The 19,370-nt window shown below is 59.8% G+C and overlaps 1 protein-coding gene across 1 annotated transcript in view; it reads right to left on the bottom strand.

Moving 5' to 3' along the window:
- The window catches only part of LOC128831358 (SCO-spondin-like), a 141,278-nt gene extending 121,908 nt beyond the window's left edge, over positions 1 to 19,370 (bottom strand). The window contains exons 1-14 of the mRNA XM_054017670.1: positions 19,310 to 19,370; positions 16,019 to 16,157; positions 14,978 to 15,172; positions 13,201 to 13,283; positions 12,452 to 12,622; positions 11,724 to 11,968; positions 9,963 to 10,065; positions 9,236 to 9,394; positions 5,001 to 5,086; positions 3,537 to 3,665; positions 3,276 to 3,438; positions 2,491 to 2,731; positions 1,610 to 1,748; positions 824 to 950 (exon numbers count right to left, since the gene is read on the bottom strand). Of these exons, the coding sequence (XP_053873645.1) occupies positions 824 to 950; positions 1,610 to 1,748; positions 2,491 to 2,731; positions 3,276 to 3,438; positions 3,537 to 3,665; positions 5,001 to 5,086; positions 9,236 to 9,394; positions 9,963 to 10,065; positions 11,724 to 11,968; positions 12,452 to 12,622; positions 13,201 to 13,283; positions 14,978 to 15,172; positions 16,019 to 16,157; positions 19,310 to 19,370 (2,041 nt within the window). The remainder of the gene's footprint in view (positions 1 to 823; positions 951 to 1,609; positions 1,749 to 2,490; positions 2,732 to 3,275; positions 3,439 to 3,536; positions 3,666 to 5,000; positions 5,087 to 9,235; positions 9,395 to 9,962; positions 10,066 to 11,723; positions 11,969 to 12,451; positions 12,623 to 13,200; positions 13,284 to 14,977; positions 15,173 to 16,018; positions 16,158 to 19,309) is intronic.

Genomic DNA, 19,370 nt, shown 5'->3' with positions numbered 1-19,370 from the left:
ATGGATTTATATAGAGGCAATATGATATTTTCTGTCTTATTATCAATCCCTTTCTTAACGATTCCCAACATTCTGTTCACATTTTTGACACCGCTGTACATTGAGTGGGTGTTTTCAGAGAACTATCCACAGTGACGCCAAGATCATTTTCTTCAGTGAGAACAGCTAATTCAGACTCCATCATTGTATATGTATAGTTGAGATTATGTTTTCCAATGTTCATTACTTTGCATTTATCAACATTGAATTTCATCTGCCATATTGTTGCCCAGTCACCCAGTTTTGAGAGATCCCTTTGTAACTCTTCGCAGTCTGCCTGGGACTTAACCATCTTGAGTAGTTTTGTATCATCTGCAAATTTTGCCACCTCACTGTTTATCCCTTTTTCCAGATCATTTATGAGTATGTTGAACAGTAATGGTCCCGGGACTGACCCCTCAGGGACACCACTATTTATCTCTCTCCATTCTGAAAACTGATCATTTATTCTTACCCTTTGTTTCCTGTCTTTTAACCCATTACTGATCCATGAGAGGATTTCCCTCTTATCCCATGACTTTTCAAAAGACAATTTAAATTAAATACATTTTTTTAAAATTTATATTTTTTTTAGAAATCTAGACCGGTTATGTGTTTTGGTGTAACTTGCATTATCCTTATGTTAAATTTGCATTATCCTAACAAAACATTTACTTTATTCATATCTCTGTTATATATCTCATCGGCCCTGACACCCCCCCGTAAATTTGAACCCCCCCCAATTTCAGTTCTTGGGGAAACCCCTGTGCCAGCCGCTCCCCCTGCCGGCGCACCCCCAGCTGACCTGTGGTGCGGAGCCGGGCGGAGGTCCTGTGCGCAGTCACCGTGAGGGCCCGGAGGCAGCTCACGGCCCCTTGGCTCCCACATGCCACCTTCTCCGCCGTGATCAGCAGCTTCCAGTCCACAAAGTCCTGCCAGGCAACGGTCCCCCAGCCTGTGAGGGCCGGAGATGCGCCCCCAGGGCGGCTCCCCAGCCCTTCCCTGCCACGCACCCCTGGCCGAGGGGGATGGGACCTGCCCGCCGCTCTCAAGGGCACTGCGCGGGCTGGGCTGTGGGCGAGGGGCTCTGCACTGGTTTGTTATTAGAGGGTCTCTCCAGAGCTGCACCAACACTGAGTGGCCAGGCTCTGCATGCCTTGGGATTCCCTTCCTGCCCAGCACACCGGGCACTCCCTGCGTGGCTCCACAGCCCCACGGCAGCTCCCAGGGCTCCAGATCCCCCCTCCCCCTGGCAGCCTGGCCCCCCAGCCCCATGGTAGCTCCCAGGGCACCAGATCACCCCTCCCCCTCCCCCCCCCAGGTTCCACGGCAGCTCCCAGGGCTCCAGATCCCCCCTCTCCCTGGCAGCCTGGCCCCCCAGCCCCATGGTAGCTCCCAGGGCACCAGATCCCCCTCCCCCAGGCCCCACGGCAGCTCCCCGGGCACCAGATCCCCCCTCCCCCTGGCAGCCTGGCCCCCCAGGTCCCACGGCAGCTCCCCGGGCACCAGATCCCCCTCCCCTGGCTCCCCAGGCCCCGTGGCAGCTCCCAGGGCACCAGATCCTCCCTCCCCCGGCAGCCTGGCCCCTCACCTGCACCAGGATGTACTCGCAGACGCCGTGGAAGGAGTAGCGCTTCTGGTCGAAGGTCACGTAGTGCGGGTCCCCGATCACAGCACACTCGGCCGAGCACTTGTCCTGCGAGCAGTGCCAGCGCCCACCCTGGCACGTGCTGCAGGGACAGGGGTGAGAGAGGGGCACAGGGTCGCCACGGCTGGCTGGGCCCCCTGCCGTACGCCGGGCCACGGCATGCACTCTGGGACACTGCTGCTGGTGCCTGGGCCCGCTGGACAGGGCGGGGGGCATCTCCAGGAGGGACCTCTCCAGCCTGGTGCGGCTCGGCCTGGGCTCCCACCCAGGGGTCCCCAGCAGCTCCCGGGGTGTCATGTTCCAGCTGCCACCCGTCTCTCTGGTTCCACTCAAGTAGCTTTGCTCAGTCACTGCCCCGCCCCCACCCCCCAGGGCTGATTCTCCGTGGGTCTCCTCTGCAGCTCACGGGCGGTACCCCACAGGAGCTGGGGACATACCCGGGGCCTCGCTGTATGAGAAAGTGGGGTGCAGCTGCCTGGGCGAGGGAGAAGGGCCCCCAGTGATTCCCCAGGAGACGGGGTCTCCCCACACAATGCTGTCCTCCCCTCGGGCGGGGTGGGACCGTGGGCTGGCTGAGCTGTGAGACGGGGCCTCCGCCCCACTCCATCACTGAGGGGCCCGCGGAGCCCGGGCCATCCCCAGAGATCGCCACACCCCAGCCTGGCACGGGACAGCGCCAGCAGCTGCCCCAGGTAGAGCAGAGACGATCCCACCTTGGCAGTGCAGGGCAGGGGCTCAGGCTGGCTGGGGGTTACCCAGGGGCTGCCCCTCCCCGGTGCCCACACCTGTGCCCGGCTGGCAGAGGGGATGGGGGTGTTCCTCACCACTGGTTGCACCGCTGCCAGATGCTCTGCCCCGGGGCGTATTTCTGGCGACGGTGATAGCAGGGGCAGTCGCCCTTAGGGACGCAGGCCCCCCCCTCCAGGTAGAGGCCCGGCGGGCACTCGCAGCCACTCACGCACTCGTCCCGGCAGTGCCCCTCCTCGCCGGTGCCCACGGCGGCACAACTGGCCGGGCACGAGGACACGCAGTCCGAGTACTGCTTCCCCTGGCCGCACTGCTTCTCTGCGGGGCAGACACACGGCACCTCAGGACCGGGTTGGCAGTGCCCCCTCTGCCGGGCAGCTGGGCGCGGGCTCCCAGGGAGAACGTCTGCCCTGTCGCCCACGTCAGAGGAGCACATGTGGGGAGACGCCAGGAGAGCCCCGGGGGGCTGCTGCTCCCCACACGCAGGCTGCAATGCCAGAGTGAGAGGAGCTGCTCCCCGCTGACGGGGTAGTGGGTCTCTTACCCATGGGCCTCGCCACGAGAGGGCAGCCCCATTCCCTGCCTCCTACACACGCACCAGGCCCTTCCAGCCCGGGGCGTTCACGGGTGGGCTGCCTGTGCGGCTGAGCGTCTCCTGAGCGTGCAGGGGGGTGAACCTGGGCGTGAGGGTGGGGATATGTGGGGACCAGGGCTGGATCGGACCAAGGTGTGAGGGGAGGGCGTGGGGTCTGTGGCAGGTGGCATGCGTGAGGGCGGGGGGCAGAGCGGGGGGGAAGGGGTCCGTGGTGCTGGAGTGGGCCTGGCAGTGGAGCTGCCCGCCAGGGAGCGCGCTGGCCCCTACCGCAGAACCCGGGCCTCCGCCAGTCAACGTAGACGTGCTGCTGGGCGCAGTCGCGGGCATAGCTGGCAAAGGTGGCACAGACGGCCTCCCGCCGCCCGGCCCCCGCGCCCCCATGCTGGCAGGACGCGTACATGCAGGCGTCGTAGAATCCGCCCGGGTCCACCTGCCGGGAGAGAGGCCGCGTCAGCGAGTGCCAGGGGGCACAGGAGGCGTCTCTGCCCCCGGCTGCCCCCCGGGGGGTGGGCACTGCCGTCCCCTGACCTCAGAGTGGCACTGGCTGAAGGGGCTGGCCAGCAGCTTCCGGCACACGGCCTCCGCCTCCTGCCTCACGGCGCTGGCCTCCGCGACGTCGCAGCTGTGTCCCGCCTCTGCCGCGTCCTGGCATGGGAGCTGCACCCGGGCAGAGCAGAAACCCCATCAGTGCCAGAGCACTCCAGCCCCAGCCATCAGCCCAGTGCCCCCCGGAGCCACACGGGGGGAGCACCCCCAGCCTTGGCCATCAGCCCAGCGCCCCCCAGAGCCGCATGGGAGGAGCACCCCCAGCCTCGGCCATCAGCCCAGCGCCCCCCAGAGCCGCATGGGAGGAGCACCCCCAGCCTCGGCCATCAGCCCAGCGCCCCCCGGAGCCACACGGGAGGGCACCCCCAGCCTCGGCCATCAGCCCAGTGCCCCCCAGAGCCACACGGGAACCACCCCCAGCCTCGGCCATCAGCCCAGCACCCCCCAGAGCCGCATGGGAGGAGCACCCCCAGCCTCGGCCATCAGCCCAGCACCCCCCAGAGCCGCAAGGGAGGAGCACCCCCAGCCTCGGCCATCAGCCCAGTGCCCCCCGGAGCCACACGGGGGGGCACCCCCATCCCCAGCCATCAGCCCAGTGCCCCCCGGAGCCACACGGGGGGAGCACCCCCAGCCTCGGCCATCAGCCCAGCGCCCCCCAGAGCCACACGGGGGGAGCACCCCCAGCCCCAGCCATCAGCCCAGCGCCCCCCAGAGCCGCATGGGAGGAGCACCCCCAGCCTCGGCCATCAGCCCAGCGCCCCCCAGAGCCGCATGGGAGGAGCACCCTCAGCCTCGGCCATCAGCCCAGTGCCCCCCAGAGCCGCACGGGGGGGCACCCCCATCCATCAGCCCAACACCTCCCAGAGCCACACGGGGGGCACCTCCAGCCTCAGCCATCAGCCCAGTGCCCCCCAGAGCTGCATGGCGGGGAGCACCCCCAGCCTCGGCCATCAGCCCAGCGCCCCCCAGAGCCACATGGGGGGGGAGCACTCCCAGCCTCGGCCATCAGCCCAGCATCCCCTAGAGCTGCATGGGGGGGAGCACCCCCATCCCCAGCCCATCAGCCCAGCGCCCCCCAGAGCCGCACGGGGGGGGGCACCCCCAGCCTCAGCCTCAGCCCAGCGCCCTTCAGAGCCACATGGAGGGGAGCACCCCCAGCCTCGGCCATCAGCCCAGCGCCCCCCAGAGCCGCATGGGGGAGCCCCCCCAGCTCACCCCATGCAGCCCCCGGGCACTCCCCCTTCTGAGCATGCATTGCTCCTGTGCGGGAGAAGCATCTCCACCGGCCGCCGCAAACACCCCAGCTTGGGCTGCTCCTGGCAGGGTCAGGAACATGCTGCACAGGGGCGAAGGGCTCTGGGCACTAGCGGAGCCCCGGGGGGTGTCACGCCTTCCCCCTCCCTCTGAGCCGTGGGAGAGGACGGCAGCAGGGCCCCTCCCCAGTACCTCTGGGCTGGCATCTGGGACCCTCCAGGAATTCCCAAAGCTGGCGGCGAAGGTGGCCACATCCCCTCCTGCCCGCAGGAAGTCATCTGCAAGCAAAACAGGCACTGGGATGTGAGGATAGGAAACCGCCGCTGCTGGCGGGTGGGGCATGGGAAGGGGGACACCCCCGCTGCCAGACCTCCAGCCTCAGTTCTCACCCCACGCTCACCAGCCCAAGCGGGGAACAGGCTCTGGTGTCCACTCCCTGCTCTGCCCCAGGGGAGACGCACGGGCAGTGGGAGGGCTTGTTTGGGGGGCACTGTCACCAAGACACAGGCAGGCCCAGGAGAGAAGAGCCCCAGGGGTGCAAGGACCGTTGTTGTACTTAAAGTACTGCACAGGATCTTTTCAGGGGGAATAAGGCAGAACGCCACATTTATTAGTAATACATGTATTCATTAACACTGTATCATATGCATATAATATATTACACTTACACTCACACACACACACAAACACACTCCGTCTTGTTGTTACCAATTAGTTGCTCCCCTTAACTTCACTGGCCAGGTGAGTTAGATGGGGGAGGGGGTGGAGCCGGGCTTCTGCCGATCCGGATCGACAGAAGCCCGGCTCCACCCCCTCCCCCATTTAACTCACCTGGCCAGTGAAGTTAAGGGGAGCAACTAATTGGTAACAACAAGACGGAGTGTGTTTGTGTGTGTGTGAGAGTGTAAGTGTAATATATTATATGCATATAATACAGTGTTAATGAATACATGTATTACTAATAAATGTGGCGTTCTGCCTTATTCCCCTGAAAAGATCCTGTGCAGTACTTTAAGTACAACATTTTGGTGGAGAATGCGAAAGGGGGAGCAAGCATAGAACCCACAGTTATTATAAAACTGGTGTGCACACCGCCAGCTTTAGCAAGACTGGCACTATAGGAAAAAGAGCGTAAACTTTCAGTTAATTAACCAAACTCTGAAGGATATAGGAGTTTAGGTTTAAATTGTGTTCATGACTGAGCTAAAGAGGAGAACTTAGTGTTTCTCACTCTGATCCGGGGAAGGATCTAACCAAACTCTGAAGGATATAGGAGTTTAGGTTTAAATTGTGTTCATGACTGAGCTAAAGAGGAGAACTTAGTGTTTCTCACTCTGATCCGGGGAAGGATCTAATCCGGGGAAGGATTTGTATAATTGGTGTATGAACCCTCGGTGGTAGCAGACCGAGTAATACAGAGGGAAGCTTAGCGTCTCTCCCTCTGGCCCAGAGTGGGTTAAAATCATAAGATTCAGATCTTGTTCTGTTAAGCCAAACTCTGAAGGATATAGGAGTTTGGGCAGTGTAGTGTGGTTTATGTTTGTTTGTTTGGTTTTTTTTGTAAGTAATATTGTGGTAATTTCACAATTTTGAAGAAAATGTTTAAGAAACAGGACCAGGAAGGGTGGGGGCTAGTTGGAAAGCCCACCCTCCTTGCTAAATTAGTAGTAAAACAAGGCTTGTGCCCACGGAAAGAAACTGTTTATTGGAAAAAGCAGGATCGGGCCCAGGCAAGCAACAGATAAAGAAACTGAAAAACAGGTTGGGTACAGAGAGTTAAAACAGCACTCTCAAATCTTACAGCAGCAGTAACATCAGGAGAAGAAACATTTGAGACCCCAGAAGGAGGCAGATCTTTGGAACCCCTCTGGAGATTGGGAAGGGGGATATTTGGAATATTTGGGTAAATTCCTCCTGCCAGGGCCAAAATGCCATTAAAACAGTTAACAACGGTGCCTGCTTCTGCCTCAGATCTCCAGGCCATGGCAAAATGGCTGGAGATTTTAAAACAGATTTTTTTTCTAAATGAAGTGTTAACCCCTTTTACTGAGAGAAAGGGAGGATTTACACTCACAAGAAATACACCACTTAATTAGCATTTGTGCAGCCCCAAGTACCAAACACACTGTGGCAGAGACCAAGCAGGTTCTGCCATGGTGAAAGCACTGTGCTAATTTGTTTCCAAGCTTCTATCTTTCAGGCTCTGAACCAGAACATCAGGAGAGCTGGTACCAGCTGAAGAGTTATAAAATACCATGGTTATAGTGTCATGACAAAGTCTGTGTTCAGTGTTCTGTGTTGCATGTTCTGTGTCTGTCTCTAGTGGTGTCCTGTGTTAGCATTGGGTCCAGAAAAAGAGGGGATACTACACTAGACAGGGCAAATGTCTTTTCCTCTCTCTACTTCCCCTATGTCCATCCAATTTATCAATCACCACTTGTGTCCAAAACACTTTGGTCCCCAGTGCATCAGGTTTATTTTTTGTTAGGTTCTCTAATAGTCATTTTGTTGTTAATTTTTGTTATTAATACATTTGTATTGTTAGTTACATTTGCTTGTATTGTTAATTCCACACTTTCCTTTATGCACTCTGGTTCTACTTCCCCAAGCCCTGAAGGGTAGTTCTTGGGCCTCCATAACCTGTAAGACCTTGGCCCATAATTGAATGGCCCCATCTTTCAGGTCCCCAAAAACCTCTAAAAACAACTATTAAAAATAGGAAATTCTACAACATTTTAGCAACTGAATGTTAGTTTAAGTCCAAATCAGCTTAACCTTGCATAACAACTGTGGTACTCCTACAAAATCTTATTTGTTGTGTGTGCTTAAGAAGGTCCTGACCTCAGTGACTTTTATTGTTTGATGGCTATTGCAGCATCAAACTTGGGCCTCATTTTGTTTGTCAATGTACCCAATTATTGTAATGGTAATGGTTTTGTTGTATTTCCAATTATTATAATTATAATTGTTTGCATTTGTGTTTATGTTATATCTGGTGTTTAGTCAATTGTAATGGTTTTAGTTATATTCAACTGGTTATAATTGTTTGGTTTGTTTGCAACAAATACAAAAGATTTATATGGTGACCACTCAAGAATTGTTCTTGAGAGGTCAAAAGGGGGACAATGTAGATCAATCTCTGATAATTTTCATATAACTTTACATTGTGCCTCTTCATATAACCTTGTGGTGGGTCTACCCATGTGTGACCTCTGTTTTCATGGGACTTTGTATCAAAACCTCATTTAGAAACTTTGCATTGCCCTTGGTATAATATTATAGCCCCTAAGGATAGAATAAGATAGAAGAAAAATTTCTTTTTGCTAGCAGTAGAACAAGAGCTCTCCCCCCCCCACACTCTTAATCAATTGCCCTGTTGAATGAATGAGGTGTGAATGAACAAGGCATGGAAGGCAACACCTCCAGACAGCCTCAACTGTTGGAGAGGGGCTGGGAGCCAGACTCAAGGACAATAAAACGTGTCAAGTGGGCTCATTAAAGACAAGCAGACATACTGACGGCCTCAGGGGTTAGAAGCAAGCACCTTCTTTTGGAAACACCCTCTTTGCAGCATTGGGACAACACTCAAAAGAAAGCAGCACAAAGGACCAATGGACACAGACACAGAGTTTGAATCTGGTATAGATTTGCATAAGAGGAAAGCTGCTATAAAAGTGAGGTGTCTTGCAGAGGACCCCGGGTCTCGTCTTGTCAACATGGGAGCATCGATCCGGATCGGCAGAAGCCCGGCTCCACCCCCTCCCCCATCTAACTCACCTGGCCAGTGAAGTTAAGGGGAGCAACTAATTGGTAACAACAAGACGGAGTGTGTTTGTGTGTGTGTGTGTGTGTGTGTGTGTAACTGTAATATATTATATGCATATAATACAGTGTTAATGAATACATGTATTACTAATAAATGTGGCGTTTTGTCTTATTCCCCCTGAAAAGATCCTGTGCAGTACTTTAAGTACAACACCGTCCCGTCCCCTGGAGCGAGCTGGGGGCCCCTCACCCAGCAGGGCCGGAGGATGGCAGATTGGATCCTGCTGCACCAGGGCAGGGGCCCCGCTATGGGGATGCAGGGGACGGGAATGTCCCTTGCCCTAGCAGGGGGGCTGAGTGCTGTGAGGGAGACACACTCTCAGCAGGGCTGGCGGAGATGGAATTGTCTCGGGTACCCGGGGAAGGGCGTAGTCGGCAGAGAGCCCAGCCCCACGCGGTGAGCAGGGCGGGTTGGGGGCAGGGCGTAGTCGGCAGGGGGTCTGGCCCCCCGTGGTGAGCAGGGAGGGTTGTGGGCGGGCTGCAGTCGGCAGGGGCCCGGCCCCACACTCTGAGCAGGGTGGGTTGGGGGCAGTGCGCAGTAGGCAGGGGGTCCGGCCCCACACTCTGAGCAGGGTGGGTTGCCCCCGCAGGGCTGCACTCACCGGCAGGGTCGTCGTTGTACAGCCCGCAGAGCCCACGTGTAGTGCCCCGCAGCTCCCCGCTGACCGTCACATACACTGTGTCGCGCCCGTCAGACTTGACCCGCACGCCCAGGCCGCTCTCCACGAAGACAAAGTCACCAAGCCACCGGACACTGATCCCTGCGGCGGAAGAGTGAGGGGCAGCTCAGCAGAGCCACGGGCCTGGCTGCCGGCCGGGGCCCAGAGAGACAGGGCGGGTCTGAGCAATGGGCGCATGGGCTGCATGTCGGGGCCTCCCTACCAGGGAGATGGAGCCAGCGGTGGGATCATCTCCAGGAGGGGCTGGGAGCCCCAAGGCTGGGCTGGTCAGAACCCTGGGTGATGGACTGTCGGGCTGCTCCCGCCCGGACATGGCCTAGGTGCTCTGTGTGTCCCTTAATTCCATCCCATTCCTCCTAACTTGCCCCATGGCCCCAGCAGTCCCCCCCTGGGGCCCATGCAGCCAGTCCCAGGCTCCCTGAGCCCTGCTAGACCTCTCCTCCCACCAGCTCTGCCCGGGCACTGGGCACAGGTGGACCCCAGCAGGTGTCAGGGGAGCTGAGCACCAAGCATCTGGAGACAGACAGGCCTGGGGAGATCCCAGGGAGCCCAGGACATGGGGGTATCCAGGGCTCTGCCAGGCAGATGGGCAGATCAGAAGCCCCTGCGTGCCGCGTGCTGGCCCCACAGAGCTCTCTGTCCCCCTCACCGTCCTGCAGGAGTGGCTCCCCCTCCAGCACCACAGCCCCGTTCACAGAGACGTTTCGGCCCTGCGCCACGACCAGGTCCAGCCCAAAGAGCATGCGCAGCGCCTGCGGGGGAGGCAGGGAGGAGTGAGCGAGATGGCAGCTCAGGGGCACGCAGAGCTAGTGGGGGACTGCGGAACATGGCCCGTGGCTTTAACAGCGTGGGGATGAGCCACTGGGACCAGCTTCCCCAGGCAGTGTGGGTCTCCATCCCTCGCTGGCTGCCCATCAGACTGGCTACTTCCCTGAGAGACGCTCTAGCCAGACACAAGCCGTGGGGCTCAGGCCAGCAGACCTGTGAGGACCTTCTGGCCTGAAGCTCTGCGGAGCAGGGGGGTAGGTGACCTCCACCAGCCCCTCCTCACCCGATCTGCTCTCCGGGCTCTCCCTGGCATCTCCCTCCACCCCCAGCCGGCTCTCGGTGCGTCTCTATCCCCTCCTCTGGCTCTCTCTCTCTGTGACGTTGCATCCATATGATTTATGGACATACGCTTATGAGGGGAAATATGATGTAACTGGAATATGCTTTATGCAAAAGGTCTCTTGTAAGGTATCATAACAATGGTTGTAACCTACTGAATATATTCCTCCTATTTGTATGAATGTATCATTCTTGTATCTGAAACTAGAAATATAAAGTTTAACTCTGGGATCCTATTGTAATTATGCAAAGTGTGGGCCATTAATGGTGATTTAGAATCTTAATGGCTCCCATTAACCAGGACAATTGGTTGTAAATGGCTGTTTACTTGCAAGCCTTCCTGTGTATGTGTGGGCCAGCCCAGGAAGAATGGAGGCTGGGGCGTCTCACAGGACATGTGACCATGTCACATGATGCTGGAATCCATCTTAAATCTGGTACTTTACCATTTAGAAGGAGGGGTGGTGACCCAGAGAGATAAAAGATTCCCACCTTGGGCCAAAGCTATAAAAGGGGTGGAACAGAACAAAGGGGACTGCAGATATGAGAATTCCCCTAGTTACCACCTGAGCTGGAACAAGGACTGTACCAGGGGAAAGGATTGGGCCCAGACTAGGAAGGAGTCTAGTCTGTGAAAGAAGCTTATTGGAACATCTCTGAGGGTGAGATTTCCCTGTATTCAGTTTCTTGATGGATTAGGCTTAGACTTGCGTGTTTTGTTGTATTTTGCTTGGTAATTTACTTTGCTCTGTCTCTTATTACTTCAGACCACTTAAATCCTACTTTTATACTTAATGAAATCATGTTTGTTTATTAATTAACCCAGAGTAAGTGATTAAAACCTGGGAGAGCAAACAGTTGTGCATATCTCTCTATAAGTGTTATAGAGGGCGGACAATTTATGAGTTTACCCTGTATAAGCTTTTTACAGAGTAAAACAGATTTATTTGGGGTTTGGATCCCATTGGGAACTGGGTGTCTGGGTGCTGGAGGCAGGTAACCTGCTAAGCTGTTTTCAGTTAAGCCTGTAGCTTTGAGGGCGTGGTCTGGACCCTGGGTCTGGGTTGTAGAAGGCTAGCGTGTATGGCTCCACAAGGCAGGGTTCTGGAGTCTCAAACTAGCAGGGAAAATGGACTCAGAGGTAACTTCAGCACGTCGGGTGACAGTCCCAAGGGGGTCTCTGTGACCGAACCCATCACATTCTTCCTTGCTCTTTTCTCACCTCCTCTCCCTTTCTTCCCGTCTCTCCCCACCCCCGCCTGAGGCCCTGGCTGTCCCAGAGGACCCCAGCGAGACCCTGTACCCGGTGGCAGTGCGGTGGTGTGCAGGTCCCGCTGCCGGAGATGTCCACGGCCCAAGTGCCATCAGAGGCAGTGGCTAGGCTGTAGGTGCAGTCCCCGTGGAAGTGGAAATGTTTCCCATCAAAGCTGCGGTAGTGGAAGCCAGCCCAGGTGACGCAGGTGGCGAAGAGGCGGTGGCGAGGCCTGGGCAGGCCCAGCAGAGCCGTGGGGGGCAAGGGCCGGAGGAGGAAGGGGGCTGGCAGGTCCCCTGCGGAAGAACAGGGGGACCAATCAGCCAGCGGGTACGTCCCGGTCCGGTGACACACTCAGAACTCCAGAACCGAGACCCACTGTGAGCTGCCTTGGGGCGAGGAGAGACAGCATGGGCTGGGGGGCACCCAGTAACCGGCCTCTGGGAGACCTGGCGTGGGGGACTACGACTCGCCCCCCTGGGAGGGTCGGTCAGAGCTCAGCTGCCCAGGGCTGGGCAATAGACCATGCCAGGGGCACCCTGGGGTCTCTCCTGAGGGTCTCTGCTGCCCGGGGGGGGGTGAGGGTCTCGCTCCTCAGCACCCCTGTGGGGCAGGGAGCAAGGCATGCTGGGAGCGGCCCTCTCCCGGGGGCTGCCACGGCCCCACAGACTGGCTGGGTCGCCAGGGGCCAGGGGCACTGCCCCAGGTGGATGCAGCAGGGCCTGGCAATGGGAGGAGCACGCAGGGCAGTGCCCCTTGCTCCCGGAGCCAGCACTCACCTGGCAGGGGCAGGGCGGAGCAGCTGAGGCAGAGATCGGAGGAGGTGTTCTTCCAGCTGCGGCCCCAGGGGCGCCCGCAGCACTCGGCCATGCTCAGCAGGGACAGGTTCCAGGTGCCCAGGCCGGCCTGGCACTGCCACGTGGAGAAGCAGAGCCCCGGGAAGCCCTCGCCTGGGGGAGAGCAACAGACACCGGTCAGGGGACAACGAGGCCAGGCCCCAGGCCCTGGGTCACGCTCCATCGGGCCCCCGCTGTCCCCCAACGACCCCCGAGCCTCCCTACGTCTCCAAAGGACTCCGGTGGCCACAGAGATGTCAGAGCCCGGGGACGCTCCCCCTGCCTGTGGCACCTGGCGCGGCCTCAGGGCTCCCTCTGGGGGTGGGGCCGCATGGATGGGGGCTAATCACAACGGCGTTGTGCTGGGCCCGTTCCCAAGGGTGCAGGGCAGCTCAGCCCGCGGCTCCCTCACCCCGAACCCAGCCCCCTCCTGCCCCAGCCCAACGCCTTGTGCCCGGTTCCCCCCCCGAACCCGGCCCCCGCCTGCCCCAGCCCAACGCCTTGTGCCCCGGTTCCCCCCCAGAACCCGGCCCCTGCCTGCCCCAGCCCGACACCCTGTGCCCGGTTCCCCCCCAGAACCCGGCCCCTGCCTGCCCCAGCCCGACTCCCTGTGTCCGGCTCCCCCCACCCCGAACCTGGCCCCTGCCTGCCCCAGCCCAACGCGCTGGGCCCGGCTCTGGCAGGCTCCTCACCCTGGGTGCAGTGGGGCCCGCTCCAGCCCTCGCAGCAGGCTCGCACCGTGCGGTTCCACACCACGGGCCTCGTGTCCGGTGGCCTGGCGGGCAGGAGAGAGACACGGTCAGAGACGTGGCGGGGCACAGAGATGGATGAGGGGACAGAGAGGGGTGGAGGCACAGACATGGGGGGCACAGAGAGGGGACGGGGACACAGGGAGGGGGCACAGACATGGGGTTGGGGGCACAGAGAGGGCAGGGGCACAGAGAAGAGATGGGGGGCACAGAAACGAGATGGGGGCACAGACATGGGGTGGGGGCACAGAGAGGGTGGGGGCAGAGAGAAGAGACGGGGGGCACAGAGAGGGGGTGGGGGCACAGACATGGGAAAGGGGCACAGAGAAGAGACGGGGTCACAGAGAGGGGAGATGCTGCGGGAGTCTCTAAACCACAGGATTTGGGGACTTCAACAGCAGAATCAAGGGAAAGGGTAGGGACGGCTTTGTGGCCTGCATCATGCGGGAGGTCAGACTAGATGATCATAATGGTCCCTTCTGACCTTAAAGTCTATGAGTCTATGAGTCATGCCTGGGCTGAATCTCCCTTGGTTCCTGTGACGTTATGAGTGTAATATAATATTTCACTGGAAGGTGACAGGGCCAGAAAGAGTTAATTAACTCACCGACTGACCTGATCCATGGCGGAACTTTAGAGACCGGTTAGGAAGATGTGTAAATGAACAGAGCTGTGAAGTGCAAGTCTGCATTGTTAGAGATCGAAGGGGAGATGTTTGCTCAGGGCTTGTAATGTCAGCAAACAAGTCTTGTCTATTGCTATAGCTTTGATTCAAAGATCAAAAAAGGAATATTAACATTTATGATGATACTTGAGGGAAATGGTATTATTGTCTCTATGTCTCTTTGAAGGTTGTGGTAACCTGTATCTGAACTGTTTAATGGATAAATTACCCTGTGCTAATTGCCAGGATGTTTGGGAGAAGGAGAGTTTAGCCTATTGTTTTCTCAGGGCAAAAGGCTGCTGGAAATGTATAAGACCCTGGGACACGATCCTGCTTCATCTCAGATCTGCTTTGGGTTTCAAGAGGGGGAAACCTTAAGCCACAAGGATTGAGATCCCCAGTCACTGACTGGAGTCATCCTGAATATGGACATTGGACTATAACCTCTGGACTATTTCTAAAAGGACTTTTGTCAACTACAAGCTCATCTCGCCATGCATCTGAACCGCAAGAATTGAATTCAAGTCTGTCTGTATATTGATCTTTTAACCAACACTCTCTCTCTTTTCTTTTTTAATAAATATTAGTTTAGTTAATAAGAATTGGCTATAGCGTGTATTTTGGGTCAGATCTAAGTGTAATTGGACCTGGGTATGTGGTTGATCCTTTGGGGTTGGAAGAACCTTTTCTTTTATATGATGAGATAAGATTTTCAGTAATCATCATCATATCTGACGTGTGTGTCTGGATGGAGGCCTGAGGCTGGGCACTTTAAGGGAACTGCGTTTGGACTTCCGCGTAACCAGTGAGGTAATACAGAAGCTGTTTTGTGCTGGTTGGTAAATCTAAGTATTGGAAGATCCACCAGCATTTGGGGTTTGTTTGCCCCGTTCTGTTTGCAGTTCACCCTGATTGAGTGACCTCAGCTGGCTCCCACAGGCAGCACCGTCACAGTTCCTTGTTGGCCTCCCCGATCCCACCTCCCGCCAGCATCGCCTGCTCTGCCCCGCTGGCAGCTCCTGTTTGGCCTGCCCCCCACTCACCCTGCCCACTCACTTGTAGATGTAGCACAGGGAGGCGGTGGGCCCGGCCTGGGCATAGTCCCCACCGTAGGCCTGGCGCATCCTGTGCTGGTCGATGCGCCAGCCCGCCAAGTTGTAGTGGTACATCTCCGCGCAGGGCACCGCCTGCTCACGCCGGGGGCTCACCACCTCCTCCTCCGTCACCCGCTCCGTCCTCTCGCACCAGCGCCTGCAACGGCACCGGCATCCAAACGAGGAATGGGCCCGGCCCCCGAACCGGAGCCCTGGACCCCCGAACCGGAGCCCTGGACCCAGCTCCCCCAAACTGGAGCCCTGAACCCCCAAACCAGAGCCCTGGATCCCCGAACCACAACCCTGAACCCCTAAACTGGAGCCCTGGATCCCCGAACCACAACCCTGAACCCCCAATCCCCTAAACCAGGACTCTGGACCCAGCCTTTCCCACCCCGCCCCCAGGTTGCAACACTGGCCCTCAGCCGGCCAATTCTGACCAGGAGTCCCAGTGGATCCGGAGCCGCCCCGTGCAGCCCAGGCCTGCGCTGAGCCTGGCTCCCCTGTCCCAGCTGTGCGGGGATCTGGCTTCCCAGCCTCCCCTCCCGCCCCATTAGAGTCCCAGAGGGGGAGGGGCTGCCATGGGGTTACCAGACTGCCCCTGAGCAGCGGAGGGTGAAGCGGGGGGTGGGTGGGGGGAGGCTGTGAGACATTGGGACTGGCTGGAGTCAGGGAGGGGGAGGAGCTCAGCTGAGGGGGGAGCAGGGGCCCCCTAAACTAACCCTCACCCTGCCCCCGGCACTGCCTCACCCCACTATCCTGAGGGATGCGAGAGGACTCAGGCTTTTCCCATCCCCCCACTGACCCCGGCGCAGCGCGGACCTGCGGGGACCGGCCCCGGGGATCACAGGCAGGCAGGGCCGCCTGGGGGGCCACATCCCCATGCACTGGGGCGCAGCTCTGCTCCCTTCCGTGCAGGGGCCCTCCTGGTGCAGGGCCTGGGGGCGGGGGTGTAACAGCTCCGGTAGGAGCCCGGGGCTGGCTGCAGGAAACACGTCCTTACCCCTCAGCCAGCGCCGCCGGCACCCAGAGCGAGAGCCAGAGCAGCGTCCCCATCAGCTCCCCGGCGGGAGGGCAAAGGCCCCGGCCCCGAGCTGCGCCTGGCATGGCCCGCAGCCAGTCTCTCCGTCGCCGAGTGCAGCCTGGGGAGACAGAAAGGCTCACTGGGAGCGGGGGGAGCACGGACCCCCCCACTCTGCTGGGGCCGGATGGGCCAACGTTCACAGCAAACTGTCCAGCGGGGACCCCCCGAGCCTGGGCTCCACGGAGAGCGGAGACCCCCTGAGCCAGGGCTGGGAGCGGCCAGGGCTCTCCCAGTGCTGAGACCCCCCTTCCCTCCAAGTCAGGGCTGGGAACGGCCCAGGGCTCTCCCAGTGCTGAGACCCCCCACCCCCGAGCCAGGGCTGGGAGCGGCCCAGAGCTCTCCCGGAGCGGAGACCCCCCAAGCCAGGGCTGAGAGTGTCCCAGGGCTCTCCCAGTGCTGAGACCCCCCACTTGCCCCCCGAGCCAGGGCTGGGAGCGGCCAGGGCTCTCCCAGTGCTGAGACCCCCCCCCCCCCCCCCCCGAGCCAGGGCTGGGAACGGCCAGGGCTCTCCCAGTGCTGAGACACCCCCCGCAGAGCCAGGGCTGGGAACAGCCAGGGCTCTCCCAGTGCTGAGACCCCCCCTCTTGCCCCCCGAGCCAGGGCTGGGAACAGCCAGGGCTCTCCCAGTGCTGAGACCCCCCGCTTGCCCCCCGAGCCAGGGCTGGGAACGGCCCAGGGCTCTCCCAGTGCTGAGACACCCCCCCCCGAGCCAGGGCTGGGAACGGCCCAGGGCTCTCCCAGTGCTGAGACACCCCCCCCCGAGCCAGGGTTGGGAACGGCCAGGGCTCTCCCAGTGCTGAGACCTCCCCCCCGAGCCAGGGCTGGGAGCGGCCCAGAGCTCTCCCGGAGTGGAGACCCCCCGAGCCAGGGCTGGGAACGGCCAGGGCTCTCCCGGGTGGGTTTGTTACTCAGGGTTGGTCCAGCCCGTCACACCAAGGCATTTCAGCACGGCCCCGTCAGAGCTATTCTCTGTGATTCGGGGGGTGCGGCTGGTCACAGGGGTGTTTTGCTCCCTGCCCGCAGCTGGGGCTTTTCCAGATGGAAGAAGGCACCAAAGAGCGGCCAGATGGCCAGGACACCTCCGCCCCAGCATGGCCAGCGTTCGCCCCACCGCAGCCGGGGGCGTTCACCTGCTGTGGCTGTTCTCACTAACACAGGCCTTGGCTACACACAGGACGCGGCAGCACTGTGAAACGCGAGTGTAGTCGCACTGCTCTCTCGCAGCGCTGCAAGTACTGCACCTCTCCGAGGGGAATAGCTTGCAGTGCTCCCACCCAGGGCCGGCTCCAGGCACCAGGCAACCAAGCACATGCTTGGGGCGGCACCTGGTAAGGGGCGGCGGGGGGAGCGCGGTGCGGCATTCCGCGGGGGGGGGCGCTCCGGCGGCGCAGTGCTTGGCGGGGGGGGGGGAGGGGGGGGGCTCCGGCAGCGCGGCATTCGGCGGGTGGCGGCGCGGGGCGCGGCGCTTGGGGGGGGGGGTTCCGGCGGCGCTCGGTGGGGGGGGGCGGGCTCCGGCAGCGCGGCACTTGGTGGGGGGACAGCGCGGGGCGCGGTGCTCGGGGAGGGGTTCCGGTGGCGCTCGGCGGGAGGGGCGGGCTCTGGCAGCGCAGGGTGCGGCGCTCGGGGTGGGGGTTCCGGCAGCGTGGCGCTCGGCGGGGGGTGGAGCAGCGCTTTTTTTTGCTGCTTGGGGAAGCAAAAAAGTTAGAGCCGGCCCTGCTCCCACCCCTGTACTGCCGGAGGCCCCGCTGGCTCCCACCCAGCAGTGGAGAATGTTCCCCTTCCTCGAGGGGCTCCAGACTGGGACTTTCCCTGCCAGCACACTGTGGGCTATGGAAACATTGGCCCTTCTAGAGACACCAGACATAGTTAACCTTTGGAACCCACTGCCACAAGATTGTACTGAGGCCAAGAGCTTTGGTAGGTTCAAAGGATTTGACTAGACGCTCGTGTGAATAATGTCCACAGCTACGTTAGATAGCACAACGATTTAGAAAGGCTAGAAACCCTCCTGCCAACCCCTAAGTGCTATGGGGAAGCAGCAGCTTCTCCTAGGGGCAGGCTAGTCCAGAACTGTCACCACACAGTGTTTTGCAGCTTCCTCTGACCGAGGCCCGAGGCAGGCGGATCCCTGCGCTGCCCCACGCTCACACCGGGGTAGGAAGTACCCTGGATGCCCACAGCCAGGCTGGGCAGGATGAGAGTGGAGGCTGCAGTGTGGGGAACTCACACATCTCACTTCAGAGGCTTTTAATTTAATGAATGGAGATATCCCATCTCATAGAACTGGAAGGGACCCTGAAAGGTCATCGAGTCCAGCCCCCTGCCTTCACTAGCAGGACCAAGGACTGATTTTGCCCCAGATCCCCAAGTGGCCCCCTCAAGGATTGAACTCACAACCCTGGGTTTAGCAGGCCAATGCTCCAACCACTGAGCTCTCCCTTCCCCCTCTAGGGGGTGGGAGCCGGGCAGGAATCTCCCCAGGATTTTCACCCCTACCTGCTCCGAGCCCCCAGGATCCCCGTGCACCTGAAACCCCCTTACCTGAGTCTCCTGCAGTCCCAAAGCCCCAGCGCTCTCACCTGGGTCTGCCTTCCCCACAGCCGCTCCCTGCGCCTAGGGCCACATCCCAGGGTGACTCTTCCCCTCTGGAGTGGGGCGGCAGCAGCCCGGGGGAGGCTTTATATCCTGTCGGCTTAGCCGGACTCGAGCCAGCGGAGGAGCCCGGATTGGAGAATTCCCCGGGAAACACAGCTGCTGCGGTGTGGATTCGCTCTGCCCACTCAGACGGAAACCCCCCACCCCCACCCTCCCCATGGGCCACAGGGGGCCAGGGTCTTCCAGCCCACACTTCGCAGGGGACACGTGGGGGGATGAGCCAAGGCCTGGCCGGCGGGTACGGAGCCCTGTGCCCCGCGGGTCTCTGGGCGGGGGGCACCTGCCGAGCTTGGCTGTGCCCTTACTGGGGACGGCCGGGAGCTGCCTGAAGGGTGTTTCCCCCCAGGGGGGAGGGAACGGTCCGGGGGAGCTCCAGGGGGAACAGAGACGAGGAATGGGATGGCCTGAGCCCCCAAAGTGATTCCCAGCCGGCCAACTGTCTCCAGGGTGGGGGGGCCCCGTGCGTGACAGTCACTGGGCGCGGCCCCAGGGACCAGCCATGCCCTGGGCTTGGCAGAGGAGACAGCTGGACCTAGGCGGTTCTCCGTCACTAACGGCTCCCGTTCTCCCCGCACACGTCGGGCAGCCTCCTTGGGCCTCGGTTGTAACCTGCCAT

This window comes from Malaclemys terrapin, chromosome 2 (assembly GCF_027887155.1).
Source record: "Malaclemys terrapin pileata isolate rMalTer1 chromosome 2, rMalTer1.hap1, whole genome shotgun sequence".
Classification (NCBI taxonomy): domain Eukaryota; kingdom Metazoa; phylum Chordata; order Testudines; family Emydidae; genus Malaclemys; species Malaclemys terrapin.
The sequence above is the reverse complement of the archived record's forward strand: the minus strand, read 5'-3'. Positions and strand labels throughout refer to the sequence as shown.